Here is a 19,812-nt window from a genome sequence, read left to right on the forward strand (position 1 = left end):
AAAACCCACGAAAATGGTGCTCCACGAAATCGCACAATCGTGACCCGGCGGATCGTGATCGGCCACGGCCAATGATCCAGCGGTTGGGAGAGGCCTGGATCGTGGCGTTCTGGCTTGGTTCGGGAATCCAGACACTCAGGCGCCAGCAATCTATTCCCCTGGCAATGGAGCCAGGGGAAGGCCTGAGCTCTGTTTGCCCTCCTTCTGTCGCCTTGGAAACCCAAATGGAAGCCCAGCTTTCCTTGATCAGCAGGGCTTCCTTCCAACCACGGAGCAGCAAAACAGTTACAAGTTGGGAGAAGAGACCCAGGGGAGGGAGGGGGAAGGGGGTGTTCTGTAGCCATGGGCACTCCAATCTCATCCCTGCAAACCCTGATAGGCAGCTCTGATGGCCAAACACAGACCTCCTGTGTTGCTGAATGGGACCCATGCTTATAAATAGCCATGGGTTCCCAGGCTGGGTTTCACTTTCTGCTAGCAGTGGAGTGGGACAGAGAGATCTTTGATCTTTTTGGCAGACCTGTAAGACAGAGATGTTCCTCCAGACATATGGTTGAGGCCGGTCTTGCATTCATCTGGTGAGCCTCCCTGCCGATCTCTTGTCAGGGGGGGCTGTATAGTTATCCTTGCCCCTCACATGGGTCATAGTGTGGACGGCAATGCCTGTTCCCTCTCCCCCACCCATACATTATTGGCAGGGGGTGGGTTGTATTAGTCGCTGTCTTGGAAACTGTAGCATATGGAAATTACGATGGGTTGTATTTTGATTTTAAATGTATTTATACCTATTGTAACTCACTCTGAGTCTGCTTGTGGGGAGGGTGTGCTAGAAGCCTAATAAGGAAATAAAAACAAATTAAATAAATAGCCTTGGAAATGGTCTCCCTAATCTCCCTGCTCCACCCCCACAAAGGAGGGAAGGAGGAAGGAAGAGGCAGCCTGCCTGCCCAGCTGGATGGATGCCACCTCCCCCTTTCCAGGCGAATCAAGCTAGGCCCAAGCAGGCACTGCTAGGGTTGCCAAACTCCAAGTGAGGCCTGGGGGTCTCCCAGAATTATAACTATTCTTCAGCCTACAGAGAGCAGTTCCCCCAGAGAAAATGGCAGCTTTGGAGGGTTGACTCTTTGGCATTATACCCCACTGAGCTCCTTCCTCTCCCCATACTCTGCCCCCCCAGGCTCCCCCCCCCAAACTCTTGGAATTTTCCAACCCAGAGTTGCCAGTCCTAAGCACTGCCTACCCCTACCCCCTTGCTAGGACCAGATAAGCTGTGCAAGGGTTAGTTGGGCACCCCCTCCCCCTTCCTGTGTAAAGGCCAGGGCAGCTCTTCTGCCACTGAGCTAGCCTGACCCATGGCCCAGTGGGAAGTGTCCTGGTACACATAATGGCCAGCCTATCCCTGCACCCTAAATCCAAAGTACAGATTCGGAAAGGAGCCGACAGATGATTCCAGTCCCTATAATTTTCCATCTGTATCTCATTCTCTCTAGTTGAAATACTGTTACCAATCATCATCTCAACACATTAGAAAAGCAGGCTTACAGTTAAGTTCCAAAGGTACATGGATGAGAATCTGAGTCTGCTATAGAAGAAGAGAACTGAAGCAAACACAGTTTATGTAATGAAACCTCCCCATCACGGAAAGCCACGCCGTTACACTATCAGTGATTAGTATGATTTTCTGAATGCAGACACTTCACTGGTTAGTTAGGGTCTGTCAAACCAGGTTCTGAAGTTGCTTTATGATCCACAGTTAGTCTTATCTGTCGTTTGGTGTGACGTATGAATGAAGACATCCCGGCAAAATCCTGATTTAAATCTGGCTTGGTCCCCAACAATGCCTTCTCAAGCGGCAGAGAGAAGGCAATGGAGTCAGGATTTGTTGAGCCAAAGTACGTTTTCACAAACCAACTACAGTTAAAATAAACCATGTATTTCATGAGGCCTGAATTACTATACTGTGTAAGGCAGAGCTAGGCCATGCCATCGATGTCTAGCATGGTTGGAATGGGAATTTCACTTGGGCATCAGCAACCAAGGTACCGGAGCAAAAGCTGTTACAATCCCCTTAAGTACAAATTGCCCAGAATTGCAAGGATAATCAAAGTAATGATCAACTTAACCTCCTTGTTGCCCTGTTCTTTTTTCTCTCTCCTGATCTATCCCTCTGGGAGAGTTACATCATGACTCTGGCACATCGGTCAGTATCTCTGAGGATTTCTACTGCTGTAAGCACGCCCCTCCTCCCCATACAATTTATGGATGCATTGGCAATGCACAGGGTGACGTACAAAGTACACCCTCAAGCTGCATACAAACTAACTGCATCATTAACATCCTTGGTCTCTTGCACAAAATAGATTGTAAAGCAATGTGTTAGATAACCAGGCCCCAGTCTGCAGCCCCTTGGCCTAAGTATGGGATTCTACATGAGAAGTTCTGAGAACAGAAAACTGTAAGCAAACAGGATCCTAGCTAAGAGCCTCGATTTTGTTACATACTGAGATCTTCACAGCAAATACAACAACAACCAAGAGGATCAAGACTCGTACTAAAGAAAGCTACAGGGTACTGACCGACCTCTTGGTGTGTTGAACGTACTGCACGTGAAATTTTCTTTTTGATTATTTGAAAGTTTGTTATGGGTGAAGTCTTGATTGGCCACTGAGGAAGTTCTAACGGGATGAAGTAAGATGAATAACAGTGCCGGCTGCTTGTAGGGCCAGACTGGGGTCCCGTGTTCCATCTGCTGTATTCCACCTTCGGAAAAGAACAAAAGAGATTGAAGTTATTATACAGTTTCATTACGGTTCACCTATTTTTTCCCGACGATCAGTGTGGCAGAGTTAAGGATCTTTGGGTCCCCACACGCTTTGTGAATTGCACCTGTTGGAAGAGCATTAGACTTTGGGCTACCCACATATCCTTTGAATTGACAGCTACGCGGGACTCTCTGGTGTTTAGAGCATTGTGGACATTAACAAACATCTATGTGAGAGTCTTTTTCCAACACTGAGGGACTTTGTTGGAGGTTTATGGTCTGATTCATAAGTTGTACTCCTGTATTCATCTTGCTTGATGGAAGAATGAATTTTGTACTGTTAAATGAATATTTTTGTATTTATAATCTGATTATTCATATTGTAGCACTGAGCACTTTATATATAAAAGAAATTATTTGTATAAGTACTGTATTGAATTTATACGTTATTTATCCCCAAGTGTGGGTTCTGTTGGCTTCTAAAGCAACAGCTGTGACAGGGGGCCATCAGTAGTCTTTATGTGACGGCACATCTGGGCAAGGCAGCTTTCAACCTGGAGAATTAGCCCTCCCTTTGGCTGCATTAAAGGGCAGGGAAAGCCAAGAACGAGGAGGTTAGCTGCTCCAATCTCTGCCTGCAGCCTCGGACAAACATTACAGTTACAGTGAATAAGCGGAACTATGGAGGAGAGATGGGCCATGTGTCTCTAGAAGATGCGCTGATAAGGGAGGCCAGATCTTACTTATCTGAACAGCTCCAGGGGATAAAGGATGGACCTCTATTTCAGAGCACCCCCAGCACCACAGAACTCCCTACTGTCTCTGGTTTTGTATTGCTAATTGATGGTTTTATGTTCTCTTATCAGGCTTATGTTTCTATAAGAAGAGTACAAACGTTGTCGCGTACTCCACGAGGAAGGACACCACCATTGGAGGCAGGTCTGCAGTTCATTGACTACCTGCACTGCAAACAGAAAACAGAATGGCTCACTCACTCACACCTCTGCATCTTTCTCTCTTCACTCACTGCAACAACAACAACAACAACAACAGAAAGATCTGCTTGAAGCTGTATTAATTACCATAGCTTCAGAGTTGTTATCCCTGGCATTGACCATGCTTATGAAATTTATTGCCACAAGACACCAATCATTTAGACAAAGGAGAAAAAGGATTCGATCTGTTCTTGTTATTAGCTACCATGACTAATAACCTTAAAGCACATCATGCTTACTTGGCATTTTGCCATTTCAACGATAGCTCCGCCCTGTGCACTCTTATCATCTGCCCATAAAATTTTGGGTGGCCATTGTGAGAAACAAGATTCTGGAGTGCGTGCTTTGGTCTGATCCTGTACAGCCCTCACTATATCCTGATGTCTGTATGTATCATCAATTCACAACTGACTTATGGTGACCCCAGCAAGGGCCTTTCAAGGCAAGTGGGAAGCGGAGGTGGTTTGCCAGTGCCTTCCTCTGCAGACTCTTCCTTGGTGGTTCCCCCATCCAAGTACCCTGCTTAGCTTCCGAGATCTGACAGGATTGCATAGAATGACATGACTATTCTAACTCATCTCTAGGCAGAAAGTCATCATGTCTTGCTTAGCCAGTTGTTGAAAGCTTCACAGGTAGTTTCACCACCTTCAGCCACCCAAATGTCTCCTACTCCCCCAAACAATGTCTCTTGCCAACCCTTATGTCTCCCCAGAATGCCAGTGTGAAAACTTCTCACTTGTTTCTTTCTCATATCTTTTCAAAACACATCTTGAGCTGCATCGAATCTAAGGAAATAAAGCCGCCTGTGACTATTTTAAAGAAATAACGTAACATATTTTCCTTAACTCCTTTGGCACGACTCTTTAGTCCCTTCTCCCTTCTCAAAACAATCCAAAAATGCACAATGCAAATAAATGCATATTCTTTTCCTTTTTATTCTTAACCCCACTATCTCTTGTCTTCCTTATCTCAAATTTTAGATTGTAAGCTCCTCAGGGCACGGGTCAGTCTTCTTATATTTTGTAAAGTGCCATGCATATTAATGGCATTATATGGAATGGATAATAAAAGGATGAATTGAATTGAGAACTGGAGACCTGCTGAAAAGGACCCGGGATTACTTCACCATGTGAGGAAGTCATCCTAGGCTGACATGACGACCACATTTATGTGTACCCAATACTGTGGTCATGTAAAACAGTTTATACTCAAACTGCTGCTAAAGATCTTCCGTGCCAATTGCCTACTTAGATTTTTCTAACAGGTGACAACTCCAGCAAGTGGTAACAAGGTTCTGTGTAGCTTGAAAAGCCACAACATGTAACTGGATACTATTATTATCGTTATCATTATTGTTATCATTATTCCTAATCCACTCTCCCCACAAACGAGCTCAGAGCAGAATACAACATATATAAACGACATAAACATGTTAATTTGAAACCAGATAAAAACGTCAATAGATACAACAATACAGTTTCTAAAAGACAGCAGCACACGTATTGCATGAACCAAAATAGCAATCCGTGGGGCCGGGTGGCCAACTACTAGTTGTTAACAGAACAGGGGGTAAACACCCTCCTCATGGCAGGAGGCCAGTTTCATGGTCCACCCGCCTCAACTACCATACTAGACTTTAGAAATAGTAAATGTTCGTTTGCTCTGATCAGCTGTTGCTGATTTTGTACGTTTCCCTCCATGGTCCCCAGTTGTGCTAAACTGTATGCTGCTCTTGAATCACATGAACTAATTTCCAAGGTGTGATTTTTTTCTCTATCTAGACTAGAGGTTCATAATGTGGGCAGGGCAAGAAGGGATTTTTGCCTGTTAGGGCTTCTTATTAATCACTGGAGTTCTGATTGGTTGTGCAGATTCTTAAAAGTGTTACCACCACAGCACAAGGATCTTCCCTGCGTGACTGAAGGAAAGCTGGATCAAGCCGTGTTAGTCTGTCTGTAGCAGAAGAAAAGAGCAAGAGTCCAGTAGCACCTATAAGACTAACAAAATTTATGGTGGGGTATGAGCTTTCACGAGTCACAGGTTTGAAGAAGTGACTGACGAAAGCTCATACTCTACTACAAATTTTGTTCGTCTTATATGTTCTACTGGACTTTTGTTCTTTTCTACTGAAGGAAAGCTGCGTTTGTGTGTGCAAGAACCAGAATAAGAATGCTTCCTGATGCATTAGTAATGGAAGAAAAGCTAGCATGATAGTGAATCCATTAGGAAATTAGGAAGGACCGGTGATCCTTATTAGACATGACTGAATAAGTCTGAAGTTATTTGGGTTACAACAATTCCTGTAATTTGCTGTAACAAATTCCCTTATCACTTAGCAACAAAACATGACCTTTATCCTGACATCTGGTAATGGGCTATGAAATGTCTTTTTCCTGAAGCTTCATGTGTACTTTTATCGATGTACAAACTGCAGTAATAAAAGTTGCAGAAGCTGCCTTAATTCAGGGTTATTACAAAACCATGTTTGTAAAAACTTTGGTTCATGTGTGAAACGAGGATTTGGCTGCCAGGTGATCATTCAAATCCTGGTTTAACTCGACAAAGCTGGTTTCCTTGCTAACTGTTTGGGATTCTGCCACTTGCACCATTTTAAAAAGTCTGATGCTGCGGAGGGGTGTGTGTGTTATAATTATAACAGTTAAATGTTATATTCAATCTCTTTCAAAAGTTGTCCTTTGCCTAACACTAATGCAGGTTCTTCTAGCATCTACAAACTATTTTGTTTACAGCTCTCTAAAATCTTAACAGCTCCCCTTTCTTTAACAGCCCATCATAACCCTAACCTATCATCATAACATCAAACATCAAATAAAGGTTCCCACAATAACTCAGCTTCCCAAGAAACATAGAATACAACAGTGCTCCCAAATTAAAAACACCATATTGAGCAATATCCAAAAGATATCATACAGACTAACATGCTATCTTCAAGAGTAAGCCAAAAAAGAATCATTTTGATCACCCTTCTAAAAGCTTGAAAGTGAAGGCATCGTAGCTCAAAAAGTAGAGGGATTTTGGTCAGAAAGCCTTGCACATGCGACACCACCATTCTAGCCACTTTCACAACTATCATATTGTGATGGGACAAGCATGTATCATTGATATTCATACAAGGATATTTCATACAGAAGTCGAAGAAAGCTGAAGAAACAAACAAACAAGTTGTATTGTCGAAGGCTTTCACGGCCGGAGAACGATGGTTGTTGCGGGTTTTCCGGGCTGTATTGCCGTGGTCTTGGCATTGTAGTTCCTGACGTTTTGCCAGCTTCCCACCAGCAATATAACACGCAAGGAGAGAAATGCCATCAAGACCCTCAGTGCAGATCCAGACATCATCATTCTACCAGCTGATAAAGGCAATGCTACAGTGATCATGAAAACAGAGGAATACAAAAAGAAGATTAAGGAACTCCTGGACCCCTCCACCTACAAAAAACTAAAACGAGATCCCACTTGCAAAATCACCAGGCTAACAAATGCGCTGATCAAGAATTCCTCACTACATCCCGACACGCACAGAAAACTATGCAAGACTGAAGCACAGCCACCTAGACTATATGGACTCCCCAAAATACATAAGGATTCAGTCCCACTCCGACCCATTGTGAGTGCCATTGGTTCACCGACATATGAATTAGCTAGACATCTGGCAGATCTCCTGCAGGACCACATCGGGAAAACCTCGTCTTACATCAAAGATTCAGCAGATTTCATCAACAAAATCAGTTCTCTGAAACTCAATCCACAAGACATACTTGTCAGTTTTGATGTTGTATCCCTGTTTACCAAGGTTCCAGTAAAAGACACTATTGCACTTATTAATCAGATTTTCCCAGAGGATGTAACAGCCTTATTCCACCATTGTCTGACCACCAGTTACTTCCAATGGGACAACAAATTCTATGAACAGATGGATGGGGTGGCCATGGGGAGCCCACTCAGCCCAGTTATAGCAAACTTCTACATGGAACATTTTGAAAAAACAGCTCTAGAATCAGCACCCCACAAACCTAGTGTATGGTTCCGGTTTGTGGATGATACATTTATCATTTGGAGCCATGGGGAGGAAGAATTGATGGGGTTTTTGAATCATCTCAACAACATCCACCTGAACATACAATTCACAATGGAGAAAGAAATCGAGGGAAAACTCCCATTCCTGGATACCTTGGTCATCCGCAAAGCAAACTTTCAGTTAGGTCACAAGGTCTACAGGAAACCAACTCACACTGATTGGTACTTACACAAAAACTCCAATCACCACCCCCGACAGAAAAGAGGCATAATGAAAACATTAGTGGATCGTGCAAGACGGATATGTGAGCCGCACTTTCTCAATGAGGAAATTAATAATATAAACCACGCACTTCAGGCAAATGGCTACTCCAGAAATGAAATCCGAAGAGCAATCAAACCCAGGATGAATCAAACAACCAAGGAAAAACAGTCTCCTACAGGAAAAGTGTTTTTGCCATATATCAAAGGAATTACTGATCAGATGGGAAAGCTTATGAAAAAGCATAACCTTCAAGCAGTATTCAGACCCACCCGAAAAATACAACAGATGCAACGATCAGCAAAAGACAGTAGAGACCCCCTCACCTCTGCAGGAGTATACTGTATACCCTGCAGCTGTGGACAAGTTTACATCGGGACCACAAAGCGTAGCATCCAGACAAGAATAAAAGAACATGAAAGACACTGCAGACTTGGACAACCTGAAAAATCAGCAGTGGCTGAACATAGCCTAACTCAAACAGGGCACAGTATCTTATTCCAGGACACCAAAATACTGGACAACACTTCCAACTACTTTGTCAGACTGCACAGGGAAGCCATTGAAATTCACAAGCATAAGCAAAACTTCAACAGGAAAGAAGAAACCTTAAGAATGAACAGAGCATGGTTTCCAGTTCTGAAAAACACCAGGCTAACAAAACATTCTATCCCCGACAATAGCCCTGCAGAGAAGATTAGCACATCAAGTACCAATCCATATGCAAAAGAACCTCCTCAGGATACACTGAAGCCTCCCGCCATTAGCATTCCACACCCTGGGAAACTCTTACAGGATGACTCAGCTCAACCCCACCCCTCCTGAGTAGATACAAATGACCTACATCTTTTCCACACTGTGACACTGAGAGATCTCTGTCTTTTGGTGCTACACCTCTGAAGATGCCAGCCACAGCTGCTGGCGAAACGTCAGGAACTACAATGCCAAGACCACGGCAATACAGCCCGGAAAACCCACAACAACCAACCAAACAAACAAGTTGTCTGCAAAGTATACAATCTCTTTGCTTCTTTTCTTTTTTTATCCAGGTGATGGGAAGGGTCAGTGATAGGACAAGATCAGAGTTGCCAACTAGCAGGCTGTAAAATGTGGGATTTTTTCATATAATGGAGGAATAGGAGCAAACTCTGAGTCTCTCTACACAAGACACATGGGCACATGTTTGTCAAGTGTCAGGAGACTCAATGTTAGCCAGGAAGTGTAGTTTTGAAAGACAGAGCCAGCTAAGATCGCTCCAGAGGGAACAGATTCTCTTACAGCTCTTTGCTGCCTCTGGTGTGCCAAACTGTCTCCCTTTCCGGAGCTTTTGCCCAGCTGCCCTTGCTGTACAAAACTTGAATTAACCGAGCCTCAACAGGGCAAAGGCTCCAGAAGGAGAGACATCAGATGCGACATAAGACTGTGAGAGAATCCATCCCCTCTGGAGCGATCTCTGCCAGCTCTATCTTTCAAAACTACACTTCCTAGCTAACGTATCTCCCAACAGGTGAAGAACACGTGTCAGATGTCTTGTGTAGAGAGACTCTCAGTTTTTAACTGTTTAGTGCTGTTTAAGTCAGTGGGCTTCAACCCATGGGTTGAGACCCTGAGGTGGGTCATGGGGCCCCATCTGCTGGATTGTAAGCTCTTCCTTCCTTCCTTCCTTCCTTCCTTCCTTCCTTCCTTCCTTCCTTCCTTCCTTCCTTCCTTCCTAGTGGACCTGCTGATAGTGTGCATGTACACACAGAACAAAGTACCAATCTTCCAGGCTCTCTTTGCTGGCTGCAGAATGAAGTCACTCAGGGAGGTGAAGTCACTCAGCCGTGCAAGAGGATTGCACTGTGGTTGTAACCAGTGCTTTTTTCCTAAAAAAATGTTTAGGGGTACTCTCAGTTTGACTCAAGAAAATCACAATTTTATAGTTCAAATCAGAAAAAATAAATGCAGTCAATGGACAAAATTACCAAGAACATGCTCACTCTTCACGTGGTCAACAGAAGACGGGGCCGTGTGTCCACTCTCCACATGGTCTACAGCAGATGCTGTATCACACAACACCGTTGTCGCATCTTTTTTTTTTTACAGAGTCATCATTCACTTTACACTTCTTTGCTGGCTGTGATGATGTAAAATAGTAATTTTCCTACTCATATTGAAATACTGCCACTCAATGAGGTTATAGGCCAAACTTTCATCAGTAAAACACCACACTACTTCGCAGATTAAACACTCACTTCCATCTGAGACTCAGGAAACATCGTGAAAGGAAACGACGTCAGAAGACTGTTGGTGATGAGAATTATGGGTATTGCCAACCAAGCCCCTCTATAGTGACACATTCGCACAACCAAAGAGTTTCGGTATAGACAAACTCTTTGCACTCTTTGTGCAAAACGTACACAAATACACAAATTGGTCGCCGCCATCGGGGGTAGCAACAAGACTGACCAATCACCTTGCTAGATTCCAACTACCAGAGCTCCAAGTGACTTAGAGAAGACTTGTTTGTATTTGTCTGCACCCTAATGATCAGCGATTATGCCAGCGATCTCGGTGGCGTGTTCGATGCTCAAAAACGTTCCATTTTTTGTAAGACGAACAGCACTCCTAGTGAGTTTAAATATAACTAAACATCTTTGTTGCCAACATACACTACATAAAACTTAACAAATCACATAAATATCCATAACAATATGTTTGGAGTTGGTTTAGTGGGAATGCCAACATTTTAAAATTTTTACTTTCTCCCGTTAGATTCACAAAATGTTTAGGGGTATGCGTCCCCCTGTGTCCCCCCAGAAAAAAAGCACTGGTTGTAACCCTTGGCTTGCTCCTCACTACCATATACTGGAGCTCTGTTTGTGTTAACCATCCCAGAAATTTTGGTCCTACTGAACTTGACACCAGTGAGGTTATAGTCCTGCCATCTCTTCTTCTTGTTACATGTCATGTCCTTGCATGTCACTGCCCTAAAGATTAAAGGTGGGTCCCCAGATGTGGAAAGGTTAGAGGCCACTGTTTTAAGGACAACAAATTCATTATATTTCCCCTTTAAGAACTCTGCAGCTACATTTGCCAACTCTGGGTTGGGAAATTCTTGGAGATTTGGGGGAAGAGCCTCTTTAGAGTGGAGTTTGGGGATGAGAAGGGACTCAGCCAGGATGTGATGTCACAGAGTCCATCCACCAAGGCTGCCATTTTCCCCAGGAGAACTGATCTCTGTAGGCTGGAGAACAGTTGCAATTCTGGGAGAACTCCAGGTCCCACTTGGAAGTTAGTAACTCTGTCTGCAGTAATAGACATGCAGCCAATTTTAGCATTCATTTGCATTGTCTCTCAAAGTAGCTCATCTAAATATTACAGCCATCTTTGGCTATGTTTTTGGCTATCCTTTTGCTCTCAATGTCTCTTCGTCCTGTGAGAGAGAAAGTGGAGAGAAGTAAAATGGCGAGAAAGGGAGAATGAACATGCTGTGTGCCTTAAAATAATAGTTTCTGCTGACTGCTACAAGAACTCTTGTCTCTGCCCTTTGACCCTTGTGCTTCAGCTCTGTCCCTGAGCACATGGGCTCCCTTCTTGATTCCATGAGCTCCACTTCTTGACTCCAATTATTTTGCCCCTGAATGCGTAAGCAATAGGCTGAGCTCTGCTCCTGGGTGGGCTTATCCCTTGCCAGATTTGCCCTTCTGAGAATTAGCAACCTTAAGGAGGACAATGAATACAAAATTCCATGGGCTCAGGTTGCCCTGGGAATCTGGGCAAGGTGCCCCAGAAATACGGCAACAGCTTAAGTGCTGGTATTGAAGTATGTGTTGTGAATGTGAAAGGGAGGCTTAGAGAGAATCTTTGTCTGGGATTCCACGATGGCTCTAAGCAGCTACAGTGAGAAGCTCCTCCTGGAAGTGACAAGAACTGTACAGCCCATACTGTCACCTGTTGCAACATGCAAAGAACCTTTCCCCCCCCCAAAACAAAGAGGGGTACAGGGAAAAGAAGGGGGCATAACGGGGTCCAAGGAACAGTAGGATTTTGCACTACAAGAGTTGTTAAAATACAGAGTACACAAAACATATCTTAATCAGAGTTCATCAAGATTAAAATGAGGATTATATCTACTATTCCAGTTTCTGTGTACCTTACGAACTAAATACATGCGAAGAACCTTGAAGATGGAACAAGAGCTGAAAGAGGGAACAATGTGTGCAGCAGCCTTATGGAGGAGTGTATACAGAGTCACAAACGCTTTTACAATCATTGATAAGCAAAACAAAGTTCCATGAACGTCTGCCAGGGAAAGAAAGACAAGAAAGGAGTTTCAATAAATTCTCCCTTTGCTCCCTTAAAACAACACTTGGCTAATGGGGTTCAAGCCACATCAAAATGCATGTCAGGCTGAATGAATAGGACCCATGACGGAACTGCGTGGGTTCAGATAGGTAAAAAACAAAGGTAAAGTAGTCCCCTGTGCAAGCACCAAGTCTTTACTGACCCATGGCGGGACGTTTTCATGGCAGACTTTTTGTTATGGGGTGGTTTGCCATTGCCTTCCCCAGTCACCTACACTTTACCCCCAGGATCTCGGAAGGATGGAAGGCTGAGTCAATCTTGAGCCGGCTACCTGAACCCGGCTTCTGCCAGGATCGAACTCAGGTCGATTCACGGGGCTCTGGGTTCAGATAGAATGGCATGGATTTCCCTACCAGATTTAGGGCATTGGGCTCACTGACCTCCAGGTCACTTTACAGCTACACAATTCAGTTATTTGAAATATAAATGAAAATAAGCCCAATTTGAGTCACAAATTTACAAAGAATATTGAACCTGACTGTTACAAAAACAAATCCTAGTATCTGAACTCAACAAGGAAGGTTCCCTTCACCAAACAGTAGGCACCCCCTTTAACGCTGATTTGATCTCTTTATCTTATTTGCCACCTAGTAGCAAAATTGCAGGTTACAAATCCTCACAAACTTAGTGGTTCGTTTTGTACCACCAGTACCTGTTTTTGTTAATTGAAACCTTTTCTACTCCTTGCAGTACAATTTGCCAACAAAGGGGAGGGAAAAGGGCAGTGGATGCACTGAACCTTCCAGGAAATGCAAAGAACAGCATGCTAATGCAAGCTAATCTCTCAGGAGGGCAAAAGGCTAAGGCTTGCGTGTGCACAGCAGCAATGAGGCAGCACAGCTGCCTCAAGCAACCAGCCCTGGCTGAGCTGTGTGTGATGTGTACTAGTGAGCTTCTGTCCCTCCCCAGGGGCTGGGGATGAATTTCAAGGACAGCGTTCCGCTGATTGGCCCAGAACATCCATCTGCCTCCTTCGTTTCACCCCCCCACCCCCAACATTTCCCACAGCAGAGATTGGAGGAGGCAGTCGAAACTCATTCTGTGTGTGTGAGAGAGGAGAGAGCACAAATAAATGGGAAGACGAGCCAGGCGACTGTGTACACAGCAGCAATTCAGCAGGGAGCAACTGGAGAACAAGAGCGGAGGTGAACTTGGAAAAGTGCAGAGGAAATAGACACTTGCTCCTAAGACACAGGGCATCAAGTCCAGGTACACGTGTTTTCAGCCCAAATTTGAGACATTTATCTCCTATCTCTACCTGCCCTGTACACACCTGCAACAGAACCATGTCTTTGGCAGTGAAGGAGAAGAGCCAAGTGCGCCTGGTCTTCCTGGGAGCAGCTGGGGTGGGCAAGACAGCCCTGATCCATCGCTTCCTGCTGGATACCTTTGAGCCAAAGCATCGGCGGACGGTGGAAGAGTTGCACACCAAGGAGTATGAAGTGAATGGAGCAACCATCAAAGTTGAGATCCTGGACACCAGTGGTAGTTACTCTTTCCCGGCAATGCGTAAACTATCCATCCAGAACAGTGATGCGTTTGCATTGGTCTATGCTGTGGATGATGCAGAATCCTTTGAATCTGTCAAGATTTTGCATGACGAGATCCTTGAGCTGAAAGAGGATAAGTTCCCACCCATTGTGGTGGTGGGCAATAAGGCAGAAGCAGGAGGGCTGAGACAGGTGCTACCAGAGGATGCCCTTTCTTTGGTGGAGCTCGACTGGAACAGTCGTTTCCTGGAAGCCTCTGCTAAAGAGAATGAGAATGTGGTGGAGGTCTTCAGAGAATTACTCCAGCAAGCCAACCTGCCCAGTCGGCTGAGCCCTGCCCTGCGTAGAAGGCGGGAGACCTTTCCCAAGGAGCCGCCGCTGAGGCCCCCCATGAACAAAGCCAACAGCTGTGCCGTCTGTTGAACTATGCCTGGACTGCAGCTGCAAGACTTTTGGAGAACTCTAGTGGGCTGCGTACAGAGGCCAGGTAGCATCCCTCGTATCAGTGTTGTGGTATTCTGTAATTTTGGGGCTAGGAGCCATTAGCAAAACTTGATGGGTTGTCATGACACAGTATTTTTTGTTCTGGTGCCCCAAAGCCACAAACGTGTGGGCTATTTCATGCAGTGAGCTTTGAGTTGCAACCCAAGACTTGGGAAGCCTTCTCTGCCCGAGCAAAGTAGAAGAGTCCTAGTTCTGCCCTGTTTTCCTCATCCCTACCAAGTGTTAATTTTGAGATGGAAAGAGATGTGAATAAGTTAAGTTACACCCTGGTTGTGGATCCAGCTTGGTCAAGGTGAATGATGAACGGATGGTCACACGGACAGCCATCGGTGGCAACACAGCCGTCATTTACAAGGTGTATTGCAGGTATGCTGAAGGGAAGCATTTGGAAGTGCCAAAAGAACATTTAATTCCTTGGGACGCGTGTTTATCATTTACACTTTGTGAATGACCGAACATTTCTTGATATGTTTGAAAATGAGGAAAGAAGAATGATTTCGCATCCATTGAACCGCAGGTCCGCGTGTACATATATGTGCATGTGTTGTCTCCCAGACAATCTATGTTTTTACTCCTAATGTCTGCATTGACTGTTTGCATGCATGTGCTCTTGTGTGGATTTGCAGTGAACTTATCACTGTCTGAGGTATATTCACATTGTAACACCTGGCAAGTTGGTCTGTGCCCCACTGAGTGTTGTGTGTTTTTTAAAAACCTTTTCAAATGTTGTATCTAATAAAAGAAGCCTCAACTACTTCCAGAAGACTGCTGTATTTTTCTTCTTTGCTATGGTTTTATCTAATGATTACTTTCTGTTTCTAAGGCTGCAATCCAAAGTGATCAGTGAGCTACTAACATTTTATCAAGGTGCGAACCTGTACAAACAAATGCCATTCATCCTAAGATGGCAGAAAGCTATCAGCCGCCATGGAGAGCTGTTTGATGTGCTAAAATATGTTCTGAAACAGACAGGAATGAAAGCTGGAAGAAAAGAAGAGTCTAGAGTCTGCACCACTAATTTTCCCTACTACTTTGCTTCGATTTTATTTATTGGGTATATTTCGTAGCTGTTTCTCTGTAAAATATGCCCATGGCAATAAAAGCATTAACATGAGAAATCGTTAACAGGCACGAACAGCAAACAATAACAGGGAATCATAAAAATAAGATCATTGGCATACATTAAAGCAACATTTCTTCCTCATAAATTAAATTCAACTGGGCTACCTGTTGAGTGATGATTATGTTTTGGAAACTGTCTTTTCTGTAAAATCAAAAAGAGTCCAGTAGCACCTTTAAGACTAACCAATTTTATTATAGCATAAGCTTTCGAGAATCAAGTTCTCTTCATCAAATGCCTGATCAGGCATCTGATGAAGAGAACTTGATTCTCGAAAGCTTATGCTATAATAAAATTGGTTAGTCTTAAAGGTGCTACTGGACTCTTTTTGATTTTGCTACTACAGACTAACATGGCTAACTCCTCAGGATCTATGTCTTTTCTGTGGTTGACAAAAAATAGGCACTCAACTTGGGGACACGAATAATATCTATGGCTCTAGATTATAGTGCACTTCTTCTGCTGAGGAGACCCTTAGACTGCCAGGTACAGGACATCTCAAGGGATGGGTAGTAGAGCGGCAGGCTGTTATGCACTTCCTTGAAAGCATATGAAAGGTTTCACTTGTACATTCTTATGGAAAGCCACATCCTGGCAATGGTGAGTACTGAGCTCTGACCAATATGGCTCAAACATATCACCATAATTCCCTGAACCGTTATTAGACAAACCATCTAACAATCTGAATTCACCACCTATCCTCCTCTGCAGTGGTTTTCCATACAGGTGGCCCTAATAAACCAGCATTGCTTTTATCTCTAGGTTCTGGAACATCTCCGTTCTTTGAATATCCGCAGCACATTGGAGTTTAAACTATATTCTGTGTGTGATAATGGAGAATAATTGCTTGAACCAGATGCAAACAGAAATAAATAGATAAATAGATAAATAAATAAAGATTGCTACCACAAATCTTCTTGAATGTATTTTGCTGCCTCAGAACTCTGACTCATTTGTGTCAGTGGGTGAGCACAGGGGACCATCTCTCATTTATTTATTTACATAGCATCAAATATATGTGCATGGTGCTATACAGAGCTACAGATAAAACCACAAATCCCTGCCCTGGGCACCTAAAACCTAAGGATTCAACACACGGGAGTTAATTGGGGGGAGGGGTTGATGGCGGCATGGGCAGGGGAAGAATGTGGTTCAGTCACACTTAGGGCCAAACTAAAAGTGACATTGTTCGTAGATCTACCTCATGCCTGCCCTGGGTCCTGTGAAGCAGATATGCACTGGGAGTACCTTGTGGAAATTTAGATTCTCAGGCACTGTGGGGGGCTGAAACTCTGTTTTCCGACAGACTCATTATTTGCCCCAGGGGAAGCTTGTACATAGCCTATCACTACACATAAATTTCTCTAATGGGGCAAACAGCAGCTCCTCAGGAGCATTCAGGTCAAGAAAAGGGGGCTTTGAAGGCTTACATTCCCTTTCTCTAAGTGCTGTGGTCCTAACTTAAATCCCTCTGCTCTTGAAAATCCAAGTTCCAACAGCCCAGCACATGCTACTTGTCAAGACCTATTTACAATGTAACATATGTTTAGCTATACTCTTTGGCTTAGTTTCAGTCAAGGATGGGGCCAAAGGCTTCACAGAAAAGGTAGGTTATTATGAGGAGTTTGAAGGAAGAGAGAAAGCAGGCATATCGTCATTTACCATGTGATGATAACATCACAGTATGCAATATAACCACTTAGTAAGCTAATGCACCAAATGGTGAGCTGAATTTGACTACACTTCTGCACCTGATCAGGAATAGGAGTGAAGTGAAGGAGTGGTAAAATTCTCCTTCACACATCAGAATAATATAGATGCCTATTTTACTAGTGGTTATATTCGCACTGTGGTATGGTACTCTTGTTTTTCCATATTTCCTGGGTGTCATGTAAGACACCCATGTAATACATGCTTTTATTTTATGGCTGAGATTGAGATTCCAGCCCTTGAAGGTAACAACTCTGAAAACTGCATCACATAATGCTATGATGTGACTTCCTGTTGCATACCTGGAAGTGACATCATACTGTCAATGCCACTCTAGGAATTTCACAGATCTCTATGGTTTTTACTATAGAAATTTGGGCAATTCTTAGAGTAACATGCATACCACTTCTGGGTATGCAACCTGAAATGATGTCATGGCATCGCGTGACTCGGGATTTTCCCCATTTTTGCTCCCACTGCGCCATCAAGCAGCAGCAGGTTGCTCCCTCTGACAGGCAACCTCAGTTGAGAAGTAGCCCAGAATGTACCCATCCTTAAGGTTCAGCCTAAACAATAAGCTATTTTAGACAAAGTTCTGTTTTCATGTGGTGTATTTGATTCTTTATAAGAATAACCACATGGCCTTTGGATCATTGAGTTTGTATTTTGTCATCTCAGGAATCAACATCAAAACTTCCATAATTTCTCATGATCTTTTGGGCTTGTGGTATTATGAACATTTGCTTAAATACTTCCACGGAATGATGCTTTCAGCAGCTTCTGCCTATAAAGTTCTGGTTCCAAGCCATCTAAAAGAATGGAAACTAGCTATGTGTCTCCAGCTCTCCTTCAAAGTACTGACTTATACAACTTTCTTTAGAAAGCTATCAGTGACTTATGGGATAAGAAATTGCTGGCACTCCAAGGGGGTGATAACTCATTGTAATGGAAAAGCTTTAAAAAATAATTTACACCATGTAATGCAAATCAACATTTTATGAGTGACATTCATGGTAAGTACATATACCAGACATCACAAAACCAGCTGTATCAAGTAGTCCAGGCCTGAGTAATATTAGTAAATATCTACTTTGCTTGTTCAGGTCATGCTCGGTTGTGTATGCAACTGACCTCTTGCTGATATGACCCCTACGCTCACCATTGCTCACACATAGTTAGACATTTCTGCACTCAAACTGTGCAGAAACACACAAACACACACACACAGAGCATTTTTCTCCCTCAATGAGAGAGAAGAGAAAAAACAGGCACGAGCAACTTTAGGGAACTGCATTCTCCCACAATAAGAGATGGGAGAAGGCACCCTACGACCCATCCTTTTAAATAACCTAGTTTTCCCTCAAACAATTCCCATGTTCCTGGTTTGGTTCTTTTTGTCTTTCATGCCACAGTTTCCATGTCCTAACAGGCTCCCACACTTTCTTGGTTTGCAAACCTGGAGTTTCCTCTGGGATTGTAGGAAAATCCCCCCACATGGCTTCACTGTTCAGATTTGTTTGATCCACACTTCTGGGTCATGCTCAGAATTAGGTATGCAAGGATGGCATGCTCCCAGTTTGTGTCTGAAGAGCATTGTCTTCTTCTCTATGCCTCCTAATGAAAGCAAATGCACTATGAAGAGCAATTTAAAGCATCTAAAACGGTTGTTCAGAACTTCACTGCCTTCTCAGATGTGCGGTATTTTGGGGTTGTCCTCTGGGAGAGAAGCAGTTTGGTGGAGGGGCAAAATTACTTTGTATAATGAGCTGACCACTTCCAGTCTTTGTTGAACCTGAGTTTCACAATCTTACGAATTCCAACTCAACAGCTTCAGACAGAAGAAGCAGCAAGTTATATTAGCACCTGTTTCCCACCGTCTTCTGAATTTATGTAAGGGACGGCTCCTATTCATTTTCTTTAACATGTTAGACCTAAGGATACTGGAAAAAATACAATCCCTGAAGGAGTTCAGGGAGTTCCTAAAATGTTTTCTGTTTAAAATCCTGGGAGATGTAAATGTGTAAATATGCATACACAATTGCTGGCCATTTGAATTTGCATATATTGATTTCAGTCATGACCGTGACTGATAATTTCTCCTTATTACCAGTTAAAGGAAAAGCCCCAATATATATTTTTAAAAACAAACAAACCAGGATTATGGCATCAAAAAGAGCATATAGAAATTTAGCTTGTGTATGATTTATTTCAAGGTAACACCACCCTCTGCTGGTTATATTTGAAATAGACAGCAGAGTTTGAGTTTAGTGGCACCTTAAAGACAAACAAGGTTTTCGAGCCTTAAAGCCCCCCTTCTTCAGATGCAAGGAGGAACGGCAATCCCTGAGCCTTTATATCCCAGCCAGAAGGTAGGAGGAATGAATCAAAGTAGGAAATCCAGATGTAAAGGTACAATGCAGCTTGATTAGAGCAGAAATTGAAATTAGAAATTAGTGAGGTAAGAATCCTATGTCACTGTTCAGCCCTGGGGATTCCATTATTCTGAACTGGTGAATGAACTCAAGTTCAGTAATCTCATGTTGTAATCTGCCCTTGAAGTTTCTTTTGATGAGGACAGCCAGTTTTAG

The 19,812-nt window shown here is 43.5% G+C and overlaps 1 protein-coding gene across 1 annotated transcript; it reads left to right on the forward strand.

Annotated features, from left to right (window-relative positions):
- The first annotated feature begins 13,461 nt into the window (after positions 1-13,461).
- On the forward strand, positions 13,462-15,130 carry LOC129328931 (GTP-binding protein Rhes-like). Its single transcript, XM_054978263.1, has one exon. It carries the CDS (start codon positions 13,687-13,689, stop codon positions 14,311-14,313), a length of 627 nt encoding a protein of 208 aa, XP_054834238.1. The 5' UTR covers positions 13,462-13,686; the 3' UTR covers positions 14,314-15,130.
- The last annotated feature ends 4,682 nt before the right edge of the window (positions 15,131-19,812 follow it).

The sequence above is a fragment of the Eublepharis macularius genome, chromosome 4, assembly GCF_028583425.1.
Source record: "Eublepharis macularius isolate TG4126 chromosome 4, MPM_Emac_v1.0, whole genome shotgun sequence".
Classification (NCBI taxonomy): domain Eukaryota; kingdom Metazoa; phylum Chordata; class Lepidosauria; order Squamata; family Eublepharidae; genus Eublepharis; species Eublepharis macularius.